The sequence below is a fragment of the Acartia tonsa genome, chromosome 5 (assembly GCF_053477335.1).
Source record: "Acartia tonsa isolate MP-2025a chromosome 5, ASM5347733v1, whole genome shotgun sequence".
Classification (NCBI taxonomy): domain Eukaryota; kingdom Metazoa; phylum Arthropoda; class Copepoda; order Calanoida; family Acartiidae; genus Acartia; species Acartia tonsa.
This window is the reverse complement of record NC_137264.1, coordinates 8635580-8661752: the sequence shown is the minus strand read 5'-3', so window position 1 is coordinate 8661752 and position 26173 is coordinate 8635580. Positions and strand designations below refer to the sequence as shown.

General features: G+C 32.7%; 2 protein-coding genes across 2 annotated transcripts in view; both read left to right on the top strand.

Annotated features, from left to right (window-relative positions):
• Nucleotides 1–587: 587 nt before the first annotated feature.
• LOC145318688 (uncharacterized) lies at nucleotides 588–10811 on the top strand. The gene is made up of 10 exons (XM_080160134.1): nucleotides 588–709; nucleotides 1184–1261; nucleotides 2343–2397; nucleotides 2674–2715; nucleotides 3434–3530; nucleotides 4816–4896; nucleotides 7367–7473; nucleotides 8839–8956; nucleotides 9434–9566; nucleotides 10333–10811. Exons 1-10 carry the CDS (start codon nucleotides 620–622, stop codon nucleotides 10450–10452), a joined length of 921 nt encoding a protein of 306 aa, XP_080016260.1. The 5' UTR covers nucleotides 588–619; the 3' UTR covers nucleotides 10453–10811.
• Nucleotides 10812–22001: 11190 nt separating this feature from the next.
• The window catches only part of LOC145318683 (anoctamin-4-like), a 53445-nt gene continuing 49273 nt past the window's right edge, over nucleotides 22002–26173 (top strand). Inside the window, exons 1-5 of the mRNA XM_080160123.1 lie at nucleotides 22002–22088; nucleotides 22365–22442; nucleotides 23275–23352; nucleotides 24266–24364; nucleotides 24844–24874. Of these exons, the coding sequence (XP_080016249.1) occupies nucleotides 22080–22088; nucleotides 22365–22442; nucleotides 23275–23352; nucleotides 24266–24364; nucleotides 24844–24874 (295 nt within the window). The 5' untranslated portion in view covers nucleotides 22002–22079. The remainder of the gene's footprint in view (nucleotides 22089–22364; nucleotides 22443–23274; nucleotides 23353–24265; nucleotides 24365–24843; nucleotides 24875–26173) is intronic.

Here is a 26173-nt window from a genome sequence, read left to right as displayed (position 1 = left end):
CTGTTAAAAAGCCGCCTGTGTGAGGGTGTCTGCGGCTCATCGGGCGGTTGAGGTTTGCTGATTTGAAACATGGTGGCTGTGCATGCGAATACAGATTTGCTATTTTCAAAGTTGTACCTATTGCTGCTTTGTCAGCTGTGCAACATGAATTATAAGAGTAGTGGAAATGTTTTGGTTCAAAACAGGAGCAATCTACATGAAGGATAATTGTGTGTATCATTATTGGGGATGTACATCAATTTATCGACTATTGTCTTATCCCTTTAGATCCCTGATTAATAGGTCTGATTAGGTCTAATAATAGTTCTAGCCCAACATTATTATTAACCTTCTCCAAAGGTTTTAAGTATATACTATGTTATTTACTAGCAGCTTTTTTTTTTTTGGGGGGGGGGGGGAATTTTCATTTTTTTGAAAAAGTTGAGGGTGTCCCCCCCCCCCAAAAAAAATAGCCTAAAACCACCACAGGACCAATAGGTATATACCCTGAAGAGTAGAATCTGATTGATTCAGTGGTTATCAAGATTATAAGGAACGGACAGACGACGGACGGACAGACAGACAGACATCAAGCTACTTTGTATTATTAGATAAAAAAACTGTCTTTGTTTCAGTCAAAATGACAAAACAATGTGCAAATGCGGTATTTTTAATCAAACCAATGAATTTTGGTTTTAATGAAGAGACTTCTATAACAAATCATTTTCAGGCAATTATCCATTTTAGAATAAAGCTACTCTACAGGTTAATCTGTTTATGGAGCGGAATGTGAGAGTTAATAGTGGTTATTTCTCTTCCGAATTTAAAATTATATTTTATCCCCAACCCCTGATCCCAACGCTCCCTATAACAAATTTAGGGTGTCATTAATTAGTTAGGGTGAGTTGAAGATGTGGGAGGTATTTACCCCCGGCCAAAAAATTCTAAAATCCACCAAATTATGAATTTATTTATTCATACAGTTTTTGGAATTTTGAAAGTTGGTGAGGGGAAGGGGGGGGGGGGTAAAGTCACCCCAGAGCGTGTTGGCACTTACACAAAATATTGCCATTGTCGAAAAAGACATGACAATAGACACCACAGTTAAATACTTTAATTTGCGGTTCTAATGTATCAATAAACTTATTGGAAAACATTTCACTCTTTAAAATTTTCATTTTTCTGACAAAATTTTGTTTAATAGAAGGGAAATCCTAGTAACAATAAAGAAGCCCAATTCAAAGCCTTAGAAGAATTTAATGCATTGGTTGATATCCTGAAGGTATTTTCTTCATACTTTTGTAAGAACTAGCGGCTGGGTCCTAAAGGCCTCTAGGGGCACCTATATTTAAAAAATCCATGTTAAGATGTTTACTAAAAAATATTTATTATTATAAACCTTTCCAAGACCTATGAGAAGCTACACTCTGTAAAGAAAAATCCATATTGATTCGGCAGTTAGCGAGATTTTTCGCACAGACAAAAATGAGCTTACTTTATATAATACTAGCGGCTTCGCCCCTAGTCCCTAGGGGCTTTTTTTAAATCTTTTAATAAACTTTTGTTTCTGGGGGGGGGGCCGGGGGGGTGTCCACCCCCCAAGAAAATAGCTTAAAACCACCACAGGACCAGTAGGTATATTCCCTGAAGAGTAGAGCCCATTCGGTTCAGCGGTTACCGAGATCTTAAGCTTCAGACGGACAGACATACGGACTTCACATTGGTCCCGTGATGGGTTTAGTCTACTGAATATTCATATTCCAGTCTCGGGTTGGTTCTAGACTATATTTCTAGCCCCTTTGAATACAGAGCCCCTAGATAATTGGGAGCATAGCCGCTAGTTTGCTAATAAGATAATAAAGATTACTGAAAATCTTCTCCAGTATGGCTTTAAAGCTGATTAATATCCGCTGGATTAAAACCAGTTATCAGCCATACTGAAAAATTCGGGTATAGTCCCTCTCGTAACATCGCACCTTATGGGGCGATTCGTCGTATTTTTCACAGTAGCTTTTCTCCTATTTCTAGCCCCTGCGGGGTCAATTACCAAACCCTATGGGGCAATCATCCCACCCAATATAACCTAACCTAACCTAAAATAACCTATAAAAAGCCATTTTAAAAAATAAAATTTTAAAATACGACGAATCGCTCCTTATGGGGCGATGTTACGAAAGGGACTATTCCCAAAAATCCAGTATTATAGACAATGTTCCACAAATGATAAAATAAAAATCTTAAAATTAGTACCAGTTTTGTTAGTCCGAGCCTGCGGCCCCTCGTGATTAACAAAAAAGGTTTTGATCTATCCGTGGAAAGTAGTCTATTATACTATGCGATAAATAACTATTTTTGTAATGTAGAAGAACGACATTGAAACTGAAGTATTTGATGATACGGATAGTCCAAAAAAGCCAGGTATATTTTGTTTATTTTAACAATTTTTTTCGGGCAGAATCCCTTTCGTGGCAACGCCTCTTAAGGGGCGTTTCTTCATATTTTTCACATCAGCTTTTGATAGATGGTAATTGGCCCTGCAGGGGCTAGAAATAGCAGAAAATCTACTGTAAAAATACGACAAAACGCCCCTTAAGAGGCGTTGTCACGAATGGGACTATACCCATTTTTCTAATTTTATCATTAACAAAGATGAAAGAAAGGCTATGATAGTTTATAAATCTCACTTTGTTTTAGATGCCATATTTCCAAATAACTGGATAAGTTGTCATAGTTCAGGTAAAAAGTTCAGAATTTTTATAGCTGCAATCCCTGTAAGGTTTTTGATTATTCTATTTTATTACTATAAACTCAGTATTTTTTGTCTGAAGGAAATGATCCTATATAGTGATTGCTAGTGCAATTTGGTTGTTTCCTTCTTTGCATATGTCTTTTCCCCTCTCCAACCCACAAAGGATGAAATCTTTAGAGGCGTTTGGTATAAATTATAATGTAACTAGCGGCTATGTCCTTAATTTTTAGTTAAAAATAAGAGAATTCTTTTTTGTTGGGGGGGGGGGGGGGGGTGTTAATTTAGTTTGTAATGGTGTACCCTTCCCTAACAAAGTTATAAATCCTTCAAGGACCTATGAGAAGCTATACTCTCTCAAAGAGACCCATATCTATTTTCAAAAGATTGCTGCTAAAAAATTGTTCATCTTGTTGAAAGTTAAATCTTTTAACAAATACTATTCTTTACTTTTTCCAGTGTGTTACTTTGAAACCGATTAATATCCTTTGTATGAGAACTGGTTCACAGCCATACTGAAAAATTAAGAATAGCACCGCATTACAGACAATTTCCACAAATATTAAAATGAAAAAATCATAAACTTAATACCAGTTTTGTGAGCCCCGTGGTTTTAATATAATAATTTTTATTTTAATATCGGTGGAAAGTTGTCTTGAATATGATGCGATAAATAACTATTATAAACCTAAACTTATCTTTTTTCAGGAGAGATAATAATCTATCCCATGCTGACTCCTAATAGAAGAATTGAAGTTAGAGAAGATATTGTTGACAAACTTAAATGTAAATATGGCTTTAACAGGTACATAAAATAATATATTACACATTACCGAACCTCGTAAAAGTGTCGAACTATGACGTCAGAAAAAAATAACAATTAACCAATGAGAAGCCAGTATTCACTGTAATTGACCAATGCATGGTAAAATATATAGCGGTCTCTCATTGGTTAATTGTTAATTTTTTCTGACGTCATAGTCAGACACTTTTACTGGGTTCCACATTACCTAATTAGGGTGGGATTCTCCTTCAATTTCAAGTGATCATCAAGCTGAGAACCCAAGGGCATCATCCGCTTGAAATGGGATGCAATACTAGTGGATATCATGAGTATAAAGGTTACACAGCTAGCTTAAGCCAGGTACAGGTTGACCTGAGCCCGCCAAAGAAACTAAATAGCAGGGGTGTTCTAGGAAAGTATTGTGAGTTTAGTAAGAGTGGTTATGAACTCACAATACCTTCTAGAACACCCTGCTAGTTAGTTTGTTTGGCGTGCTCAGGTCAACCTGTACCTGGCTTAAGCTAGCTGTGGTTAATTGTAACATCCAACAGACAATCCAACCCTATAATTGTACAACCTTTGTCTGAGATGTCTATAACTGTGAAATGATAGTGAAATGCGCCTGTTTATGGGCCAAGGCATTTCCACTTGTCTAACTATTCATGTAGAGCACATGACATAGCAGCAGAATGAATAATGTCCATACCCCGTCAAAAATTATATTTTTTACCTAAAGTAATGAAACAGTTTCTTTACAAGCCCAAGAGATCAGATCAAAGTTTTGAATGAATCAAACTTCAAAAATAAGAGAAAAGTATAAAAAAAAATATTTTTCTTTTGATTTTATGGTATCCCTTCTATATAAAAGCTAAAACCTAAATTTGAACCTATAAAAAACGTATTGAATTATAATATACAGTAATAATATATGGTTTGCTATATATTCCAGTTTTATAATTATTAACTTACTAAAGTAAAAAAGTAGGGACCAAAGTTGTTAAGCCAACGAATAAGAAAACGTTATTGTTATCATAAAACTTTGGAGTCTAGTTTAATAAACAGCCCAATATTCCCTCCCTCCCTGGTAAAAAGAGTAGATAAAAAGTTTAATCATGACTCCAAAAGTTTTAAAAAGAAAACTCTATCATATTTTATCCCAAAATCTTCTAAGGAGTTGTAAACCCCCCACCCTCCCTTAACCTGAAATAGACAAAACATAAAGTTTTCTGAATGTCGTAGAAATTTTTTTTGACTGATTTTCCAGATGATATTTTTAAAATTTTGCAATAAATTGTCTAAATTGTAGGAAAATTGATTTGCGAGACTGGCAGGACAAAGGAAAGTTTTTGGAAGGGACTGGATCCGTTGTTTTTGATCACCAGAACAGGTCCATATCAGCCATTTAATAGGAAGCTCTTTATAGTGCCAATAAAATGTGTTACCTTTTTTTATGTTTTATTATTATTTGGCCATAACTTGGTCAAAAATGCTCACAAATCAGACCTTTTTCGACCAAAGATACTTAAATGGTTCCTTTACAAGCCCAATCAATCAGTTTTAAGATATCTTCATATTTCAAGAAAAATTTATGAAAATACTAAAAAACAGCAAATTTGGGTGTTACCTTTTATATGCACAGATACCATAAAATCAACAGAAAAAAATACTTATTTTTACTTTTCTGTCATTTTTAAAGTTTGATTCTGTTAAATTGGCTATTCTTGAAGGGATTTATGCATTGAAATATACTGAAACATAATATTGGGTAGAAATTAATGTATTTCAAAGAAAGAAAATTTTAAAAAAAGAAATTTGACCTCTATCACTACAGAGGACAGCTGCCAACCTCCAGTTGACAGGATGTAGTTAAATACTTGTTAGCAATAATAATTAGCCCAAAAAGTAAAACAAAAAGTTTTTTAATATAGTAAAAAAATGATAATCTAAATCTTAATTTTGGGGATGATGATCTGAAGGACGCTCTTACTGGTGGTGATGATGACCCAGATGGTATCCAAGTACATAAGCGATGTGACAACTCATCTATTGAACTATGGTCCAATTTTTGTATTTGTAGCAGCCTCCAATTAAAAGTTGTAACAACAAATATAACCATCTTTTAAAAACTACTATATTTACCTTATGAATTGGAGAATTTAAAAACCATGATTGTATGTTTTGGGATTTCTCTTGATTGGAGAATGCTACAAATACAAAAATCGGACCATAGTTTAATAGATAAGTTGTCATAATGATCATGTATTTATATACCATCTAAGTCATCATCACCAACAGCAACAGCGTCTTTAAGATCATCATCCCCAAAATTAAGATTTAGATTATCATTTTTTTACCATTTAAAAAAAATTTGTTTTACTTTTTGGGCTAATTATTATTGCTAACAAGTATTTAACTACATCCTGTCAACTGGAGGTTGGCAGCTGTCCTCTGAAGTGATAGAGGTCGGGTTTCTTATTTTCCAAAATTTATTTCTTTGAAATACATCAATTTCTGTCCAATATTATGTTTCAGTATAATCAATGCATAAATCCCTTCAAGAATAGCCAATTTAACAGAATCAAACTCTAAAAATGACAGAAAAAATAAGTATTTTTTCTGTTGATTTTATGGTATCTGTGCATATAAAAGGTAACACCCAAATTTTTCTTGAAATATAAAGATATCTTAAAACTGATTGATTGGGCTTGTAAAGGAACCATTTGAGTATCTGGTCAAAAAAGGTCTGATTTGTGAGCATTTTTGACCAAGTTATGGCCAAATGATAATAAAACATAAAAAAAGGTAACACACTTTATATAAAATTACGTAATAAATACAAATGACCAATGATAGGCCAATACACAGACTAAATAACTAATGGCAGGACAGCATACATTTTAAGTGACCAATGGTAGGCCAATATGGCGTCATTCTTTAAAGGCACTATGAAAGGTTCGACTACTAAAAAATAAAATATAGGGATTCCCTTAGAAATATGAAGTTAACCTGCATAAAAATCAGAAGTAAGAAAATATGGCCTGTTTAAAAATCATCTAAATATATATATGGGATCTTGGAAAGAAAACGAAGTAGTGGGTTTCGTTATATTTTCACAATAGCTTTCCCCCTAAATTTTAGCCCCTGCGGGGTAAACTTCTTAGCCCTTAGGGGCAATCATTAACATTCTCTTAACCTTAAATACGATGAAACCCGCTACTTTGTTTTCTTTCCATGATCCATATTTATCAGTAGCGAAGCTTCTCTATTATTCACTCTGTCTTCCGTCCGTCAGTCCGTAACGCTATGGGGAAAACGTGATTTTTTCGCGTCCTATTCAAGATAGACAGCTGAAATTTTTAGTGAAGATTCCTATGACGTATGCCTATCTAATCTATACATTGTTTTGTCGTTATGTCTGTTATTTTGGGTGCTGGATCAATTGCTAGATTTTCAAGTTTTCGTGATTTCAAGATAGACAGCTGAAATTTTAGGGTTTAATTAATTCTACATTCTACATATTTTCACTAAGTTTTATTAAGATTTGTCTATCAATTGGGGTGCTAGATCGATTCCTAGATTTTTATGTTTTCTTGATTTTCTTGAATCCTATTCAGGATTGACTGCTGATATTATCAGAGATTGAATTTGCTTATATTCTACATATTTCTATCAAGTTCCATTAAGATTTGTCTATTAATTGCTAGATTGATTCTTAGATTTTTAAGTTTTCGTGATTTTAAAGTTTTTGTGATTTCCCTATTTTATCAAGTTTAATGTTTATTTTATTGCTCTAAAGTTAATTTTTGAGCTTCGCTACTTATGGATGTTGTCATCCTTGTTAATTATATAATTGTCAGGATGGCTTATGCTTGTAAATCAGAAAGAACTGACGTGGAAGTATTAGATGAGTTATGTGAACATCTTGGTTACAAATCTTGTATTTTCACAGCTACAGATAGAAATGGTACCAATGTTTTCAAGTTCTTTATTGTGAAAATAAAACAAGGATGACAACATCCATAAAAGCGAAGCTCTGAAACGGTATGACAGACGAACATTAACTTTTGTAGAGTGTCAGAACTGAATATACAAAATATAAATATATAAGTTTCGACAAAATTATAAGTAAATTTGTTGGTAAACTTCTTAATACAGAATATGTTTAAGGACATACTGACATTTTTAGGACTTGATTATAGAGATACTTCGTTCATAATATTGTATCTTACTGATATAGGAATCAGTACTCCAAAAATCAGATCAATCGGAAGATTATATCACATAAAAAGTTGTTGTTAAAAAAGTTAAAAAACAACATGTTTAAAATGGACGTACGGACGTTCTGGTAACGATTATAGAGTTTCCACGCTTTCTGAATAGTACCTAACTACTAGAGGAATCATCATATGAAGTTTGAACAATTCTAACATGCTTAAATTAACGAAAAAAGCTATTCGTTACGGACGGACGCATGGACGGACCTACCAAAATTATAGAGGAGCTTAGCTTTTAAAAATGATGTCATACTATACAAATAATCAATGATAGGCAAATACACCGACTAGATTACAAATCGCAGGCGGAACTTGGACAAAGTAGCCTCGGGCAAAGTAGCCTCCAGACAAAGAAGCCTCTAGGACAAAGTAGCCTCATGACATTTACTTAAGAAAAGTAGCATCCTAAGGAAAATCTATAGGTGGTTTAGAATTTCGTGGATTTTACAAAATTGGTTGGTAGATTTTTATAATTTTTAATATTGTTTTTACAATGTTTAAGTTAGGTTAGGTTGTAGGCTAGGCAGGCCAGGGGGCCGAGCGCTGCGGTCATGACCTTTAATAACACTTTCCTTAGGAGGCTACTTTTCTTAAGTAAATGTCCCGAGGATACTTTGTCCTAGAAGCTACTTTGTCCGAGGCTACTTTGTCTGAGGCTACTTTGTCCGAGGCTACTTTGTCCAAGATCCATGGCAGGCCATTATCATTGAACAATGGTAGGCCAGTACGACGTCATTTTGTATAGGCTCTAAAAAAAGCTTCCAAGTTCCAATGTTATGTTATGTTTAGTTGCATGATATTTATTTGAATTTTAGTAAGATCTTGGCTGTTGTTTAAGATATGCGGCTGATTTTTTTTGTGAACATTCTCCATATTGAGGACTTATATATCACTTACTTTGTCGGTCAGCCTATTAGTGATTGCAGTTTTTTTCAGCAAAAATTTATGACAGATATAATAAAAAGCATATGTATAAACATCTTTGCTGCTAAAAAATAAATTTAATCTTTGACAGTAAAAATTTTATAGATGTGATCCAATAAAGTATTTTTTAGGAAAGAATATATACCATACAAATGTGGTTCTGTCCATTTGTACCAAAATTGTGTTGGTCTGTGAGAAAAGTATGAAACAAAATGAAAACCTAAAAACAATGCTAAACAGCACCAAAAGGTAAAAGCTAGGGTTTGGCCGGATATCCGGCTGATTTCTAATGCCGGATATCAGGACATTTTCAATATCCGGCCCAAACCTAGTAAAACCTATACTTTTCTAGTATTCATTCGAATCCAGTGGATAAGAACCGGTTCTTATCCATACAAAAAACTATGTCTAGCATCGTATTATATCCAGCTTTCTACGAATATAAAAATGTACAATCATAAGATTAAAACCAGTTTTTTTAGACCGTGTCTACGGCACCTTGGGGATAAAAAACTGGTTTTAATCTTATAATTGTACATTCTATATCCGCGGAAAGCTGTTTATAATACGATGCGAGAAATAAGTATTATGATTGCTGATAATCTTTGGTCTTTGGAAGAATAAACCTTCTTTATCATTTTGGATTTTTTAAAGCAATTGCTTTTGCGCATATTTTACACCCCTCCCTTTCCCACTTAGAAAAAGTTATATTTGTTGTTTTTTTAGATCCATTATAAAGTTGACTGACCAACAAATATCCAACTTTGCCGCCAACAGTTTAGAGGTTGAAAATAAAGATGGCGCCAAACATCTGATTATTTCAACACGTGGTTGGGCCACACTAACACCAGAACAACAGGTATACATCCTGTAATATAAAGTAATGATAAGGTTTTTCTGTTTGAAGCTAAAGATCTCGGAATATACTTGTCTGAATTGGTTTTACTTATTTCGGAATCTTTGGATGGTTTTAGGCTATTTACCTGACCATCCCTAGATGCAAGGGTCACAACCCCTAGATCCAAATATTGAAAGTGATAGAAAGACAACAATTCATTTCCAAAAACAGCAATTGTATATTTACTTCTTGTAATAATTGCCCCATCCAAAATATAAAGATCCCATCCCAGAAGCTTTTAATTGTGCCTATAAAAAAGGGGATAACTTTAAAAAGTTTGTCCGACAAATCCCGAATGACGTCATAATAGAATAATTGACTATTCTAATATGATGTCATTAAGGATACTTCGTTTTAAAATTCCCCCCCCCCCCCCCTCCCTTCAACATCCATGTATTATGGTATGACATAGTATCTTGGTTTGATATTATTGGGTACCATATCACAATTTGTTAGATCATTGCTGTCTCAGGGATCTAAAGGGATAAGACAATAGCCAATGAATTGATGTACATCCCCAATGATGTTACACAAAATTACCCCTCTGTAGATTGCAATTAGTAGTTAAAACGTTAAGACACTCAACTATATGAACCAACCAAACGAAATTCAATAAAAGTCCCCAAGGTTGTTAGGCCAACAAATGAGAAAACATACGAATAAGTCCAATGTCCCCTCCCCCCCTGTTGCCGTCCCACTTCTTAAGGACATACTTGTTCTTGTTTAGAGTGTGATTGAATCCAACTGTGACGGAGTGATAATATCTAGCGTGGAGACTATTGAAAATATTGGAGGCGGGGGTATCAGATGTATGCTTGCTGGAATACATCCACCAACTAACAAATAATATTGTAGCAGACAGACTTATTTGAAGAATGGCTGCGCTCCCCATTATAATAATGTTCTTGTATTATATCTATTTTAAGTAAATTAATAAATATAACTCTGTATTATCTATTATTATCCTATTTAACTCATCTTAATTCTGTAGATTATAGATAAACTTGTATATAACATGGAACATGTTATTAGGAATTGGAGGAAAGCTTCTCTTCAGTTAACAGTTGATTACAGAGTAACGTCCGTCTGTCGTGTTCCGCCCTCTCGCGCTTGTTAGACTAGAATATAGATTAGTTTTTTTTTATTGTACTGTAAAACATGAATATCATCTATAAATAATTTTTAAAAATACACTGTATAATACAACATAATCCTGATAGCGGTTTCGCCTTTAGCCTAAAACCACCACAGGACCAGTATGTATAATCCTTGAAGAGTAGAATCCATCGGTTCAGTGGTTACTGATATCTGGTATAACATAAAGAATAACTAATATATTCAATTGATTTTAACTAATTCAAAAATTAAACAAAGGTGGATTCTTAAAAAAAATTAGGCCGCTATTTGCAGGTGAGGCAAAATTATTTTTGTGAAAAATCCTACAAAATCGTATAAAAAAATTTAAAAATTAAATAAAATCAAAAAAGGGTTATTAACATAAGATTTTGATTATTTTTTTGGTAGATTTTTAATAAGATTTTGGAGGATTTTTCAGGAAAATTACTTACGTAGGTTTATTTCAATTAACAAATTATTCAAAAATTATCTATATCATAGGCTAAACTAAAAGTTCGTTTGACCTTTCAAATTTACGTCACAAACAGACTCTAACATTTAATTAGTGCATCTAATTAAAATAAATTTCAAATTATTTAAATCTTTTCCGCCACTTAAAATATCATGTTAAAATGTTCATTAATTTATTGAATTAAAACATAAATTTTCTCTCGTAATTAATAGTTTTTAAACGCGGAACTTTTCTATAATTAGGTTCGGTCGTTCGTCCGTCCATCAAGGTTAGCTCTTTTTGTCAATTTAGACATGTCAGAATAGTACTATCGATTTCAAACATTGAATGATGAATTAGAAAACGTAGTAACACTATAATCGTTACCAGAAAGTCCTACGTCGTCCATTAATGTCCTAAAAATATAAGTATAACTTATATAGTTTAATTCCGCTTTTTCAGAATATAGTACTGTGTTAATGTTCGTTTGTCCCACCATTTCAAAGCTTCGCTTTTATGGATGTTGTCTTCCCTGTTTTCTTCAGAAGCGCAGCTACGCTTTATGAACTGTCAGTATGTCCGATAAAGTTTTGAAAATTTATTATTTCTTCCTTTTTTAGATATTAAAATTTAAAAAAAATTAAAAGAATGGCTTTTCCCTTCAAAGTATCTAGTCTATCACAGAAAACTAGTACTTTCAAATAGATTTAAATTTATTCCAAAAGTAGGGGTGTCAATAACAGATCTATAGTATTGATGTATATACAGACAGCTACCTCCCTTTCTTTTTTAAAGACATCTTTCGTCTGCTTCTAAATTATTTTCTGCTACTTGGCTGTGTTAATATAAGCGATACCATTGGTTGATATTCAATGACCCAGTAGGAAGGTTGCACAAGGTGGTTGCGATGGGGAGATACAGTATTTTTACCCCTTTCTCCCTTTAGTGTTTTACTCTAATGTGTCAACTAAACTCGGGGTTGCTAGGTTATTGCTGCGCTACTTTAGAACAAATTGTCCTCGTTGTTAAATACTAAATAATGTGAACGTACTAAACAAGGACCACGACACGGCCGTGCACACCATTTAGACTTGAGGGGGGGGGGGGGGAGGATAAAATGATAAGGTTTATCCTTGAAAAAATTACCCATTCTCTGAAATAATTGTCTATGGAGGGTGGTGTGGAAATGGTCGTAAACCCCTCGCAGGAAATGGTCAAGAAGGGGGAGTAAGATGGGGGCCGGGGGGGGGGGGGGTGGTTAAACTACCCTCCATGTGCACGTCAATGCTAAGGACGTGGGAGGAGAAAGCTGTTGCATTATTAATTCACAAATCTAGCCTTACCGTGTGTACTAAAAATTACCAAGAATACAGTTTATACCAATAACGAAATTAATTCGGGAACAAATCACGAAACCTATACGCGTTTTTCAGCTGTCGTTGGGGGGGGGGGGGGTAACACATCGTAAAATTGACGACCTCTCCATTTGCCCCCCAAATATTATTTTAGATTTTTTTGCTTGTTGATTATACCTTATACCTGGAAAGAATATCTATTTTTACCATTTTTTTTCGCGGGCCCACTCTTTCTTATATTTAAGTAACATGATGTATTTCTGTGTGTTTTTGTCTGTCTGTACCGGAGGATCTTGCTAAACCGATATGATTCTCCTATACTATATAGTTTCTCATAGGTGCAGGAAAGGTTTATAACTATTTTTGGGGAGGGTAACAAAACCCTCCAAAGGAATCAAAAAAAAATTTAAAGTCGAATTTAACTACCTCAAATGCCCCTAGAGGCCTCTAAAACCATAACTCATCGAAGCAAATAGTTTATGGCTGAGTATTCCTGTTGCAACTTTAAATTGTTTAGTTGTGGGCCATAGATTTATAAAAGCGACTGAATTCGACTGTGTATATAGCGGGCGACCCTTTCATCAGATTTATGACTTTTAATTTACTTTTCTTTAGACGAGCTGTTTAGAACTGGTTTTATTTTCTGTTAAAAATAAGCGGAACATCCCAATAAATCTTGTAGTGGGACAAAATGACTAAAAAATCTGCCATTTGACCTCATAAAAATGTGAGATTATCCATCTTTATTTAAAGGGTTTCCTTTCCCATTTCTTCTCTCATCTCCCTCATTTTTATGACGTCATATGGCTGATTTTTGAGTCACGTTGTCCCACTACTTAAATAGTTGTTGGACATCCTGTAAAAAAAGAGTACGTAAATATCATATTACATTATGACATTTCAGTTAGTTATACTCCAATCACGGAGTTGAGAGGTTCATATCACAAGGATGACAATATCCATAATAACGAAGCTTATAAATATAAACTCAACAACGACTTCTTTCAATATTATGATTATATAGCTTCTAGAATAGATCAAACGTACTACACGATAATTGAATTTAAATAGTAACCAAAATGTTGTCTTTCTTTCAATACTATACTAAATCGTTTCAGGAATCACAATACTGTTTCAAATAAAGACGATAATTTTATTTCCAATAAACACATTGATTGAATTTCTGAGATTTTTGTAGTAAACATCATACAAGTTAAAAATTATGTGTGCCAAAAATTTTGTTTAATAGTGTAATTTTAAAAAGTTTGTTAAAAAGTGTATTAACAAATTGAAATTTAATCATACTTTGATAAATCTTTAAAGCAAAGCTTTTTAATAATAGGGGTCGATATGTCCATTATAGCTCTGACATATAATATTTTAAATGTTTAGTTAGCCTTTTTCAAATCATTATACATGATATAATTATCCTGTATTTCGATATTATTTCAGCAATGGTCAATTTTTGATAAAGCTATATTGTCGACGTAAATATTAATTTAATAATATTTTCAATTTTATTGTTTTTCTGTCAAGGACCTATTTGATGCTTCCATGACTATCATAGACCTATGTTTAAATGGTTTTTGAGATCTTATAGAACTAACAATCATACACATATCTAGAATAGTTATTTCTCGCAACTAATTATAAACAGCTTTCCGCGGTTATAAATGTACAATTATAGGATTAAAACCATTTTTTTTTGTGATTGTACATTTTTATATTCGTAGAAAACTGGATATAATACGATGTTAGACATAGTTTTTTTTCATATGGATGAGAACCGGTTCAAATCCACTGGATATTAATTAATTTTGAATGAATACAAAAAAAAATATATATAATTTGAATTAAAAAATATAAAAAATATACTTATCGATTGTTTTGCTAAAGTCAAGCTGCTGAAAATTAATAACTAATGTTAAATAATAAATAGTACATTCTTATTCTTTTTATAAATTTTACTTTTAATATATGCGGAAAGCTGTATATGATACTATGCTATAAATAAAAGTTATGATGATTTATTTCAGCAATTCAAATTTTCAAAAATAACAATTCGTTACCAAATTGTTCATTATTTAATGTTATATGTAGTTTAATTTGTTTGCTTATAACAAATGCTTTAATGATTATAAAACAAGAACGACAACATCCATAAAAGCGAAGCACTGAAACGGTAGGACAAACGGACATTAACACTTGCATTGCATAGTGTCGGAACTGAATAATCATAATATAAATGTATAAGGGTCAAAGCAAAATTGTAAGTAAATTTGTTGAAAAAAAACTGCTTGATTCAGGATAATGTTTATGGACATACTTACATTTTTAGGACTCGATTATAGAGTTGCTTCGCTTATTACATTATACTTTGTTGTCCCAGGAATCAATTAACCAAAAAACAGATCAATCAGATGATTAGTTCACATAAAAATTTGTTGTTAAAAAAGTAAAAAAATCAACATGTTTAAAATGGACGTGCGGACATTTTGGTAATGATTATAGAGTTGCCACGCTTTCTAAATCGTACCTACAAAAGGAATCACCATGCAAAATTTGAAATCGATAGGACAATTCTAACATGCCTAAATTAATGAAAAAAGCTATCCGTGACGGAAGTACGGACGGACCGACCCTAATTATAGAAAAGCTTCGCTTTTAAAAACATGGACTATTATATCCATAAGAAGCTGAGCCGAAAAAAAAATGAAAAACCAGGGTGGGAGGGGACATTCAGCTGATTATTTCACTAGTCCCCAAAGTTTTATAATAATAATGTTTTCTTTGGCTTAACAACTTACTATATTGAATTGTTATTGGTTAAATCATTTAGTTGAGTGTTCCAACGTTTTAACCACTAATTGCAATCTACAAAAGGGTTAATTTTGAGTAACAATATTAGGGATGTACATCAATTTATCAGCTATTGTCTTATCCTTTAAGATCTCTGATGATAATAAAAATTAATGGTTTTTTTTAAGTTTCTTTAGCTATCCTTATACTAAAGTAACAGGATGTTTGTCTGTTTGTGTATCTGTGTGTCTGTACCGAAGGATCTCGCTAACCGCTGAACCGATCGGGTTCTCCTTAATAGGGTAGCTTCTCATAGGTCCCGGGAAGGTTTTGGGGGTATTTTCTTGGGGGGTGGGACACCCCCAACCTCCCCAAAAATGAAAAATACCCCCCCAAAATTTATTTTTTATTTTTTAAACTAAAATTAAAAATGATGGGGGGGCACTCCCCCCCCCCAAAAAAAAAAAAATTTCCACCCCCAAAATATTTTTTTTTACTTTTTCTTTTGAAATCTAAAATAAGAAATTGGGTTATCAAATTCGACTCCCCCCTCCTCAATTGCCCCTAGAGGCCTCGAGGGGGCGTAGCCGCTAGTAAACAATAAAGGTCGATATACCTTGTTACTGACTGACATGAGTCACTTGCATATAAAGTAGTTTTGCTTCAAAAGTTCTAAAAGTAAACATCGTTAATGAACGCTTTTTATCATGGATCTTAAGGGATAAGACAATGGCTGATGAATTAATTTACATCCCTTATCATGATACACTAAAAAACCCTTTCTGTTAATTACAATTAGTAGTTGGAAAGTTGGGATACTATACTGAATGAACCAACCAATCAAAATTTTAATAAGAAAACTTTATTATAAAACTTTGGGTACTAGTGTAATAAAGAGCCCAATGTCCACTCCCTCTCTGGCTTTTTATATTTATTTAAATGAAACCTATAATTCTTTTATTTACTTTCATGGTAAATATTTTATACAATTAAAATAGTAAGTTTGTATATTTACTATAGTTACTAGATGAGACTAAATTTATGTTTTTTAGGCTTTGCCCCGCCCCCCTTCAAAAAAAATAGGGGGGGGGGGGAATCGGGTAAGGTATAATTTTTTCCCAAAAATATTTTGGGAGAGGAGTAATCGCCCCCCCCCTTATGGGTATGATTAGCCTTGTTATTTTTAGTATTGTGTGTGTATGTTACATAAACCCCGTGACTACTAACAAGGAACATGGGACAGTGATTCGTACAATCAATTCAATGTGAAAATTCCCCAGCAATATTACATTTATATATATATAAAAACCTTTAGAAAGAATGATTTTACAAAACAAATAAGATGATTTAAAAAAGAAATGTTTTAGTAGATTTTTTCACATAATTTGTTTTTAAAAGCGAAGCTTTTCTATAATTAGGGTCAGTCCGTACGTCCGCCCTTCTGTAACGGATAGCTTGTTTCGTTAATTTAGGCATGTTAAAATTGTCCTATTAAGAAAGCTTAGCAACTCTGTAATCTTTACCAGAATGTCCGTTAGTTTTAAACATGTTGATTTTTAACAACAATTTTTTGTGTGATATAATCATCCGATTGTATATTCAGTTCTGACACTCTAAAAGAGTTAATGTTCGTCATACCATTTTTAATGAATGTTGTCATCCTTGTTACAAAAAATATACATATGTATTTCTAATTTTTCTGAATACTGGTCCTCGTGTAGCAAGATCGATAATAAAAAATGTATAAATATAAATGATATAATAAAAATATGTGTTAAACGTTATATTTCTAATTGGATAGACATGTTCTTTGTGACCTTATTAGTTGCTACTCTATATTTAACTTTGTCTGTCTGTCAGTCAATCCGTTAGTCCGTATTTTTCCTTGTGTTGAGTAAATATATATAAGTGTAGCAACTCTTTAACATTCTTTGTCCGTCCGATTATCCTTACAATAAAGACCTATAATGTATGCATGTCTGTTCTGTTGATGATTAATATTATCATTACTGAACTGTTTTTCTTTGTAGACCATCTTCTTGCTTTTAGTGTGTATTTTCCTTAATTTTTTAGCTGTTTTGTAGACCTACTTTTGTGTATATTTCTCTTATATTTTTAGCAGTTTTGTAGATCTATTTTTGTGAATATTTCTCTTAGATTTCTAGTAGTTTTGTAGACCTAAATTTTAGTATGTTAATTTGTATTTCTAGCAGTTTTATAGACCTACTTTTGTGTATATTTCTCTTATATTTCTTGCAGTTTTGTAGACCTACTTTTGTGTATATTTCTCTTATATTTCTTGCAGTTTTGTAGACCTACTTTTGTGAATATTTCTCTTATATTTCTTGCAGTTTTGCAGACCTACTTTTGTGTATATTTCTCTTATATTTCTTGCAGTTTTGTAGAACTACTTTTGTGTATACTTCTCTTATATTTCTTGGAGTTTTGTAGACCTACTTTTTAGTATGTTATTTTATATTTCTTGCAGTATTAAAGACATACTTTTGTCTATATTTCTCTTATATCTCTTGCAGTTTTATAGACCTACTTTTGTGTATATTTCTTTTATATTTCTTGCAGTTTTGTAGACCTACTTTTTAGTATGTTATCTTATATTTCTTGCAGTATTATAGACCTACTTTTGTCTATATTTCTCTTATATCTCTTGCAGTTTTATAGACCTACTTTTGTGTATATTTCTTTTATATTTCTTGCAGTTTTGTAGACCTACTTTTTAGTATGTTATCTTATATTTCTTGGAGTATGAAAGACCTACTTTTTAGTATGTTATTATATATTTCTTGCAGTTTTGTAGACCTACTTTTGTGTATACTTCTCTTATATTTCTTGCAGTTTTGTAGACCTACTTTTGTGTATACTTCTCTTATATTTCTTGCAGTTTTGTAGACCTACTATTGTGTATATTTCTCTTATATATTTCTAGTAGTTTTATAGACCTACTTTTGGTTAATTTTAATTTTGTTTCGCCTATAAAAAAAAAAAAAAAAAAAAAAAATAACTTTTAACTTTTAATTTTAACAATCTTTTACTTTTTTTCAAACATCAACTTAATAAATTACATTTACGGGGGAGCGCATCTAGAAACCTGCTGAGATTCTCATATTTTATTTAATATTCCAATTTTAATCAAAATTCTTTTTTCCCAAATTCTTTTTCTTTCTTTTTACCTTTTCTTTTGCTTTTTTCTTTCTTTCTATATTAAGTCACACGAAATGTCTATATGTCACGATTAGGTTCATATTCCCATATCAGCGCAAAATTTATCTATCTGTCTAATCGCTAGCCGGTCAATTCGTTGACCGGTCATGTACTAACATTGCTGTAAAGGTTGACATATGGAGGGTATGGAGAAGGAGGTGCAGGCAAAGCTGAAGTGAAGGCGAGCTCGCAGATGGTAAAGCGGTGGAACCACAAGCGGATAACTTTCTGATCCGCATTTATTTGGCGGTTACCGGCCGGCGAAAGTGGTACCGACACCAACCACAGTCCAGCCCGAAGTAGGCTCAGCCACACCTGGGCCGCCAAGAGAAATCACCTAGTTTATCAAAATCCGCAATTATGTTTACCAGTAATAATAAAAACATATAATTATTATTGATATATCATATGAAATATTAACATGTAATTTCAATATAATAATTAATTGTCTATGTGATTTACTCATAACAGGATTGAAGAGTTATTGAATAAAAGTTCTATTATAATTATTATTATTATTATATTTCTTCTAGTTTTGTAGACCTTGATTTTGGACAGCCAAGTATTGTTTAAGTGTGTATAAATTCTCTTATATTTATAGTATTATCGTAACCATGGTGGCAATAGCATGTCGTAAATTCTGATTCCTAAAACTATAATATACCACAAAATCACAAGACTATACCTAGCTAGTTAAATCCTCATATTTTATTGTGATTATTGTTATAAATCGACGTAGAAACTGGATTTTTTGTATTCTAAATCTCTCTGTCCTCTTAAGTTTTTCTATGTCACGATTTAAGTAAACGGTAAGCTAAGTTTTAAATGTTAGGTATCTAAAGAGATAAGACAATGGCCGATAAATTTAAGTACATCCCCAATTATGATACACAAAATTACCCCTTCTGTAGATTGCAATTAGTAATCTTGAAATATTTGGGAATAGTCCCTTTCGTGGCAACGCCCCTTAAGAGGCGATTCGTCGTATTTGGAAAATAGCTGTTGATAGGTTATTTTAGGTTAGGTTAGGTTATATTGGGTTAGGTGATTGCCCCACAGGGTTAGGCTATTTGCCCCGCAGGGTTAGAGCCCCCCGCAGGGGCTACAAATAGGAGAAAAGCTAATGTGAAAAAAAGGAGCGTTGCCACGAAAGGGACTTTTTTCTATTTTCTTTTGTTTGGTCTATTTCTGTTACTATAAAAAATGACTATAATACGCTACGATACATGATTTTTCATTATGGCCTAGAACCGGTTTTAATCCAGCGGATATTAATCGGTATCGAAGCCACATAGTAAAAAAAAAAATATCTTTTTAATTTACCTTTCTTATTATTTCAGTAACATATTTAATATTTCTATTATACATATTCTAAAAATAAAAAACATCTTGTAAGTATGAGATAGAGAGAGAGAGCTACTAAGAATGATATTTAAAGGTTACTTAATTATTTTAGTTATAAAAGATCCCCGGATGGGAAAGGAATCACATTGTGCGTGTCATCCAGGGATCTAAAGGGATAAGACACTGGCCGATAAATTAATGCATCACCAATGATGAAACACAAAATTACCCCTTGATGTGATTACAGTTAATGGTTGAAACGTTTGGACAGTCAATTTAATGAATCAGCCAATCAAAACTTCCCAAAGTTCTTAAGCCAACTAATAAGAAAACGTAATCATAAAACTTTGTTGACTAGTGTAATAAACAGCACAATGTCCCCTCTCTAGTTTCTAGAATTGCTTAAAACTCTTGGTATATGTAATCAACATGAAGACACCTTGATTTTATGACTTTTCGATGCTTTCCATCAGGGTACCTAGCGAGCAGAGAACTTTCCCCTTTCCCATTTTATTAAATAGATTAATATAAATGGGGGTGGGGTTGTTTTTAAAAGCGAAGCTTTTCTATGATTGGGGTCGGTCCGTCCGATTTTCGTTCATTTAGTCATGTTTTACTGTCCTTTAAACTTTGCACGGTGATTCCTGTAGAAGTTAGGTACGATTTTAAAAGCGCAGCAACTCTATAATCATTACTAGAATGTCCGTGCGTCCATTTTAAACATGACGATTTTTAACTTTTTGAACAAAAAGTTTTTATATGACATAATTATCCGATTGATCTGATTTTTGGAATACTGATTCCTAGGACAAAAAAGTAGAATGTTATAATCGAAGCATCTCTATGATTAATCAAGTCTTAAAAATGTAAGCATGTCCTTAAACATTATCTGTATTTATTCAGTTTTGAACAAATTTATTAACAATTTTTATCGCTTTATACATTTATGTTCTGATTATTCAATAATGACACTCTAGAAGTGTTAATGTTCTTATGTCCTACTGATTCAGAGCTTCGCCTTTATGGATGTTGTCATCCTTGTTTTCTTTATACCTAATATAATCTACCTTAACCTGACCTACAAAGTCAGGAAGGTTCTGTGCTCGACTTGGCACTTTCAGGGAAACCGTCGATTTTATCTTTTAGATGGTAAGGTTGTAATATTGTGTTTAATATCTATTTCAAAAATTACATATAACTCTCATAACATATAAAAATTAAGTATCAATTAAAATAACAAAAAAGTGTAGTCTCTTTTGCTGATAAATTATCCGGAAAAGACCTATGGCCATACATTTCATAAAATTAGAAAAGCTTCGCTTTGATAAATAGATTTGAGTAAATCCCATAGACCGCAGGGATCTTAAGGGATAAGACAATGGACAATAATATATATTTGTTATATTACAATTAACAAAAGTAACTCTTCTTTGGTTTAAATCATAGATAGAAAAGTTTGGACACAAAAATTTTTTGAACCCAATCAAGATTTGATAAAAGTCCCCAAATTAAAAAAAAAAATTAACCAATGAGATATCTTGTATTCAAGAGAATATGTGCCAATGTAATTTTCAGTACCCCATCTACTCCACTTGGAGGCTCAGCCAGATGTTTAAGAGATCTTTTGCTTCAGATAGATTACTTTTTTTCTATGATATGACGAGTAAGAGCCGTGTGACTGCCTTGATTAATAAACTTATGAAATCATGAACTCAGGAATCTAAAATGATAAGACAATGGCCGATAAATTGATGTACATCCCCAATGATGAATCACAAAATTATCACTTTTTTTATTACAATAAGTGGTTCAAACGTTGTGACATTTAACAAGAACCAACAAATCAGAATTCCCAAGGGATGTTAAGTGAACGAATAAGAAAACATTGATATAAGACTTTGGGAATGAACAGCCAAATGTCCCCTTCCTCCCAGTTATGCACATTTAGGATTTAAAGACAAAGGTCTTGCAATCATATGAAAAATTTTAATTTATCTTTTTCTTAACAATTAATTATTTAATTTTGACATTATGTAACATATTTAAAAAAATATTACATTTTAATATATTGTTTTATTGTGTTTTTTAAAAATTAATGCTTTAATTAATTTCAGACTGAAAATGATTATTTACAATGATTACCTTTTAACTATGGCATTCAAACCATAAAAAAGCTCAATTTCAGAAGCTATGTCAAATGTAAGTATGGACAGTTTTTGTAGCAAAGCTTCACTAAATTCACCCAAGTCGACCAGCCTGTCTAAAATACACTGTAGGATTAATTATTTGTTAAAATATGCCCTAATACGCTTACTAAATCATACTTAACTACTACAGAAATCACCATGCAAAATTTGCAAAATCGATAGGACAATTATAACATTTCTAAATTAACGAAAAAATCTATCCGTTACAGACGGACCGACCCTAATTATAGAAAAGCTTCGCTTTTAAATACATTAGTTCAATTTGTAGATAAATCGTGACGAAGAAGTATATTTCAATGATGGGGAACGCAGAATTGACATGGTCTTGGCTTACAAACATTCACAGGTACTACTATTCTTTACTTGATCCCACATTATCGAGCTGATTATTGGCTGACAAAGATTCACAGGTCATACTATTCTTTACTTGATCCCATATTAGAGAGCTGATTATTGGCTTACAAACATTCACAGGTCATACTATTATTTACTCGATCCCATATCAGAGAGCTGATTATTTGACTACAAACATTCACAGGTCATACTATTCTTTACCTGATCCCATATCAGAGAGCTGATTATTGGCTTACAAATATTCTCAAGTCAACTATTCTTCACTTGATCCCATATCAGAGAGCTCATTATTGGCTTACAAATATTCTAAAGTCATACTATTCTTCACTTGATCCCATATCAGAGAGCTCATTATTAGCTTACAAACATTCTCAAGTCATACTATTCTTCACTTGATCCCATATTAGAGAGCTGATTATTGGATAAAAAAACATTCAAATGTAATACTATTATTTACTTGAACCCATATCAGAGAGCTGATTATTGGCTTACAAATATTCACAGGACATACTATTCTTTACTTGATCCCATATCAGAGAGCTCATTATGGGCTTACAAATATTCTCAAGTCATACATTCTTCACTTGATCCCATATACCTTGGCTAAATTCTCCACAATGCTTTGGACTTACAGAAAAAGGATGTTTTATCAAAGAGTTGTTTTTCCAATTCTACATTTTATTAGTAAAAATATCCTTTACTAATAAAACTCAGGACTAACAAAACTGGTGTTAATCTAATGATTTTTATTTTAATATCCGCAGAAAGCTGTCTATAATAAGATGCGATAAATAAGTATTATTTTCATTTAGTTAATATTTTAGGAAGGTTCCAAGTGCAGGGAAAAATTTGAAGAGCTCCTTAGAAAGGCGGGATTCGAACTCGAAACTGAATCTTATTTGGTATGATACAAGTAGCTGTGTTTAGTGCCCTAGGAAAATGGCGAAAGATGTCACAGCTTTTGGCCTACCTATTTTATTGACGTCATAGTAGAGGGAAAAAGAAAAGGGGAAAGAAACCCTTAGAAATATATAGGGTATAGGGTATCTCCTGAAGTCAAATAGAAAATGTAGGCCAAAAGCATTGACATCTATCCCCATATTGCTGGGGCAATATAGCCAGCTACAATATACACACTTTTTCAAAAATAAAATAATATTCTTATCCACATAAAATATTTTGTTTATAAAATATTTTTAGTAAGAAAAGTTAAGTATAAGAATATATCAATACTTTTAGTGAAACTTTTATATTTTTATTTTATTTTTGAATAGCATTTTTATGTAGGCTAATTATCAAGAAAATAAGTTTATCCAATTAAAAAGTCGTAAAAATATCTTGAAGTAAATACCCTTGTGTATTGAAACAACTAATTATTTTTAAAACCAATTGGAAATCAGTAAGGGGGAAGGTTAATTTTGCGTTTTTTAGTACTTTAGGATTATTCATATTAGGTAATTGGTAGTCCCGCAGGGTTAGGATACCACAAGTATAGCCTCCAACGCAGGGTGTAGGCAAAGGAAAAACCTCCCCTTCCCTTATTTTCAATATATATCAAATAAAGGGGGGGGGGGGGGTTGTGGTCAGTACTCAATAGGAACAAACACTGATTAGATCGCCTAAAAGAGTGTACATCAAGTACAATGGGGGACTGCCAATTACACATCCAGCAAAAGTACAATAGATGTATTTTCGCCATTGCAATTTAAAAAGTATGGGTGTATAATTTATTGCAAACTGAATTTTAAAATAAAACTTACATCTGACATATTATTTATACTGTCATTAATATATCCATGGTTGTTATTCTTTCAGGATAATTCAGATGTGAAGACTAGATTTGTGAAAATCCACGCTCCTTGGCATTTGCTAACTAAATATGCAGAAATACTTGCAGTCAAAATGCCAGTTAGGGTAAGTTGGAAAAAAAGATAGAGATATCGGGGATATAAAGGGATAAGCCAATGACCGATAAATTGGTGTACATCCCCAATGATGATACACAAAATTACCCCTACTGTAGATAATTGAAAAGTTTGTACACTAAACTTAATGAACCAATCAAAATTATAATATAAAATAATAAGATAGACAGACGGACAGCAAAAGGTAAAGATAGATGCACATATCTATCCTTATTAAAAAGTAACAGGCTGTCAATGTGTCTGTCTGTACCGAGGGATCTCTCTAACCGCTAAACCGATATAGTTCTCCCTAACAATCTAGCTTCTCATAGGTCCTGGAAAGGTTTTTAACTAGAAAAAATGACACAAAAAAATATGTTTTTACTCTTTTTAAAGACTAAAATAGAAAATGGGCGGTTTTAACTCCCCCTAACCCCCCCCCCCCCTAATTTTTTCGAAAGTTATACCTAATTAAATTTATTATTTTAGGTGCCAAATGCTATGGTCATTAAAAAGAAAGGTTAGTTGTCAATACAATTTCTTATCTTATCGCAAATTTTAAAAAATCTGGATCATGAAAGGAAAACGAAGTAGCAAGTTTCGTCGTATTTTCATTTCACAGTTGCTTTTATCCTATTTCTATCTCCTGTGGTGGGCTTTAACCCTGCGGGGCAATCATTAACGTTTACCTAACTTAAAATCTACTGTGAAAATACGACGAAACCCACTACTTCATTTTCTTTCCATGATTCAAGAATCCCTTATAGTCTCTTTACTAAATATATCTTTTGTGTTTTAGCCCACTTTGTCCTTCCACACCTTAGTGTATTTCAAGGAATACAGCTAAATGTGAAGATTTGGAAACGCCTCTTAAGGGGCGTTTCTTCTTTATTTTATCAGTAGCTTTTCTCCTATTTGTAGCCCCTGCGGGCCTATTGCCAAACCCTGCGGGGCAATCACCTAACATAATCTAACCTAAAATAACTTATCTAAAGCTACTGTGAAAATACCACGAATCGCCCCTTAAGAGTCGTTGCCACGAAAAGGACTATACTCGAAGATTTCTTTAAACAATGATTAACCAAAATATAACGTTAGTCTGTCAATCCATAATTATTTCTCTAAGGTGCATGGAATTTCTCAGCCGAAGAAACACCTCTTAAGGAGCGTTGCCACGAAAGGGACTATACCCCATTGCTCCAGAACCAATTTTGTCTAGTCAATTGTCTGTTTGCCCATATGTAGAGAAATGTGATTTTAACTTTTCTTATTTTTCAATGGTATTAATTTTCAGGGAGTGAGGGCACATTGGGGTATTTATTACACTAGTCTTCAAAGTTTTATAATATCGTTTTCCTGTTCAATTACTTGACAACTTTGGGGACATTAATTGTAATTTAATTGGTTGGTTCATTAAGTAGAGGGTTCAAACGTTTAAACCACTAATTGTTATCTACAGAAGGGGTAATTTTTTGTATCATCATAGGGGATACACATTAATTTATCGGCCATTGTCTTTTCCCTGAAAACAGTAAGATACAACTGAAATAAAATAATTTTGTTTATTATCATTTGGGATGGACAGAAATTTATCGGCAATTGTCTTATTCCTATAGATACCTGATTTTATTAAGTTTATACATTTCGCTTCTTATGTTTGTTGTTATCCTTGTGAACAATATTTCTCATATTCATTCGAAACCGATTAATATCCGGTGGATAAGAACCGGTTCTCATCCATACGAAAAAAACTATGTCTAGCATCGTATTATATCCAGTTTTCTACGAATATAAAAATGAACAATAATAAGATTAAAAC

What these genes read in the sequence shown, in the direction of transcription:
- LOC145318688 (XM_080160134.1), top strand. Translation starts at nt 620, where the DNA reads ATGACAAAACAATGTGCAAATGCGGTATTTTTAATCAAACCAATGAAT. An exon ending in GGATAGTCCAAAAAAGCCAG is followed by an intron (nt 2,398 to 2,673) that starts GTATATTTTGTT and finishes ACTTTGTTTTAG; the next exon opens with ATGCCATATTTCCAAATAAC. An exon ending in GATAAGTTGTCATAGTTCAG is followed by an intron (nt 2,716 to 3,433) that starts GTAAAAAGTTCA and finishes ATCTTTTTTCAG; the next exon opens with GAGAGATAATAATCTATCCC.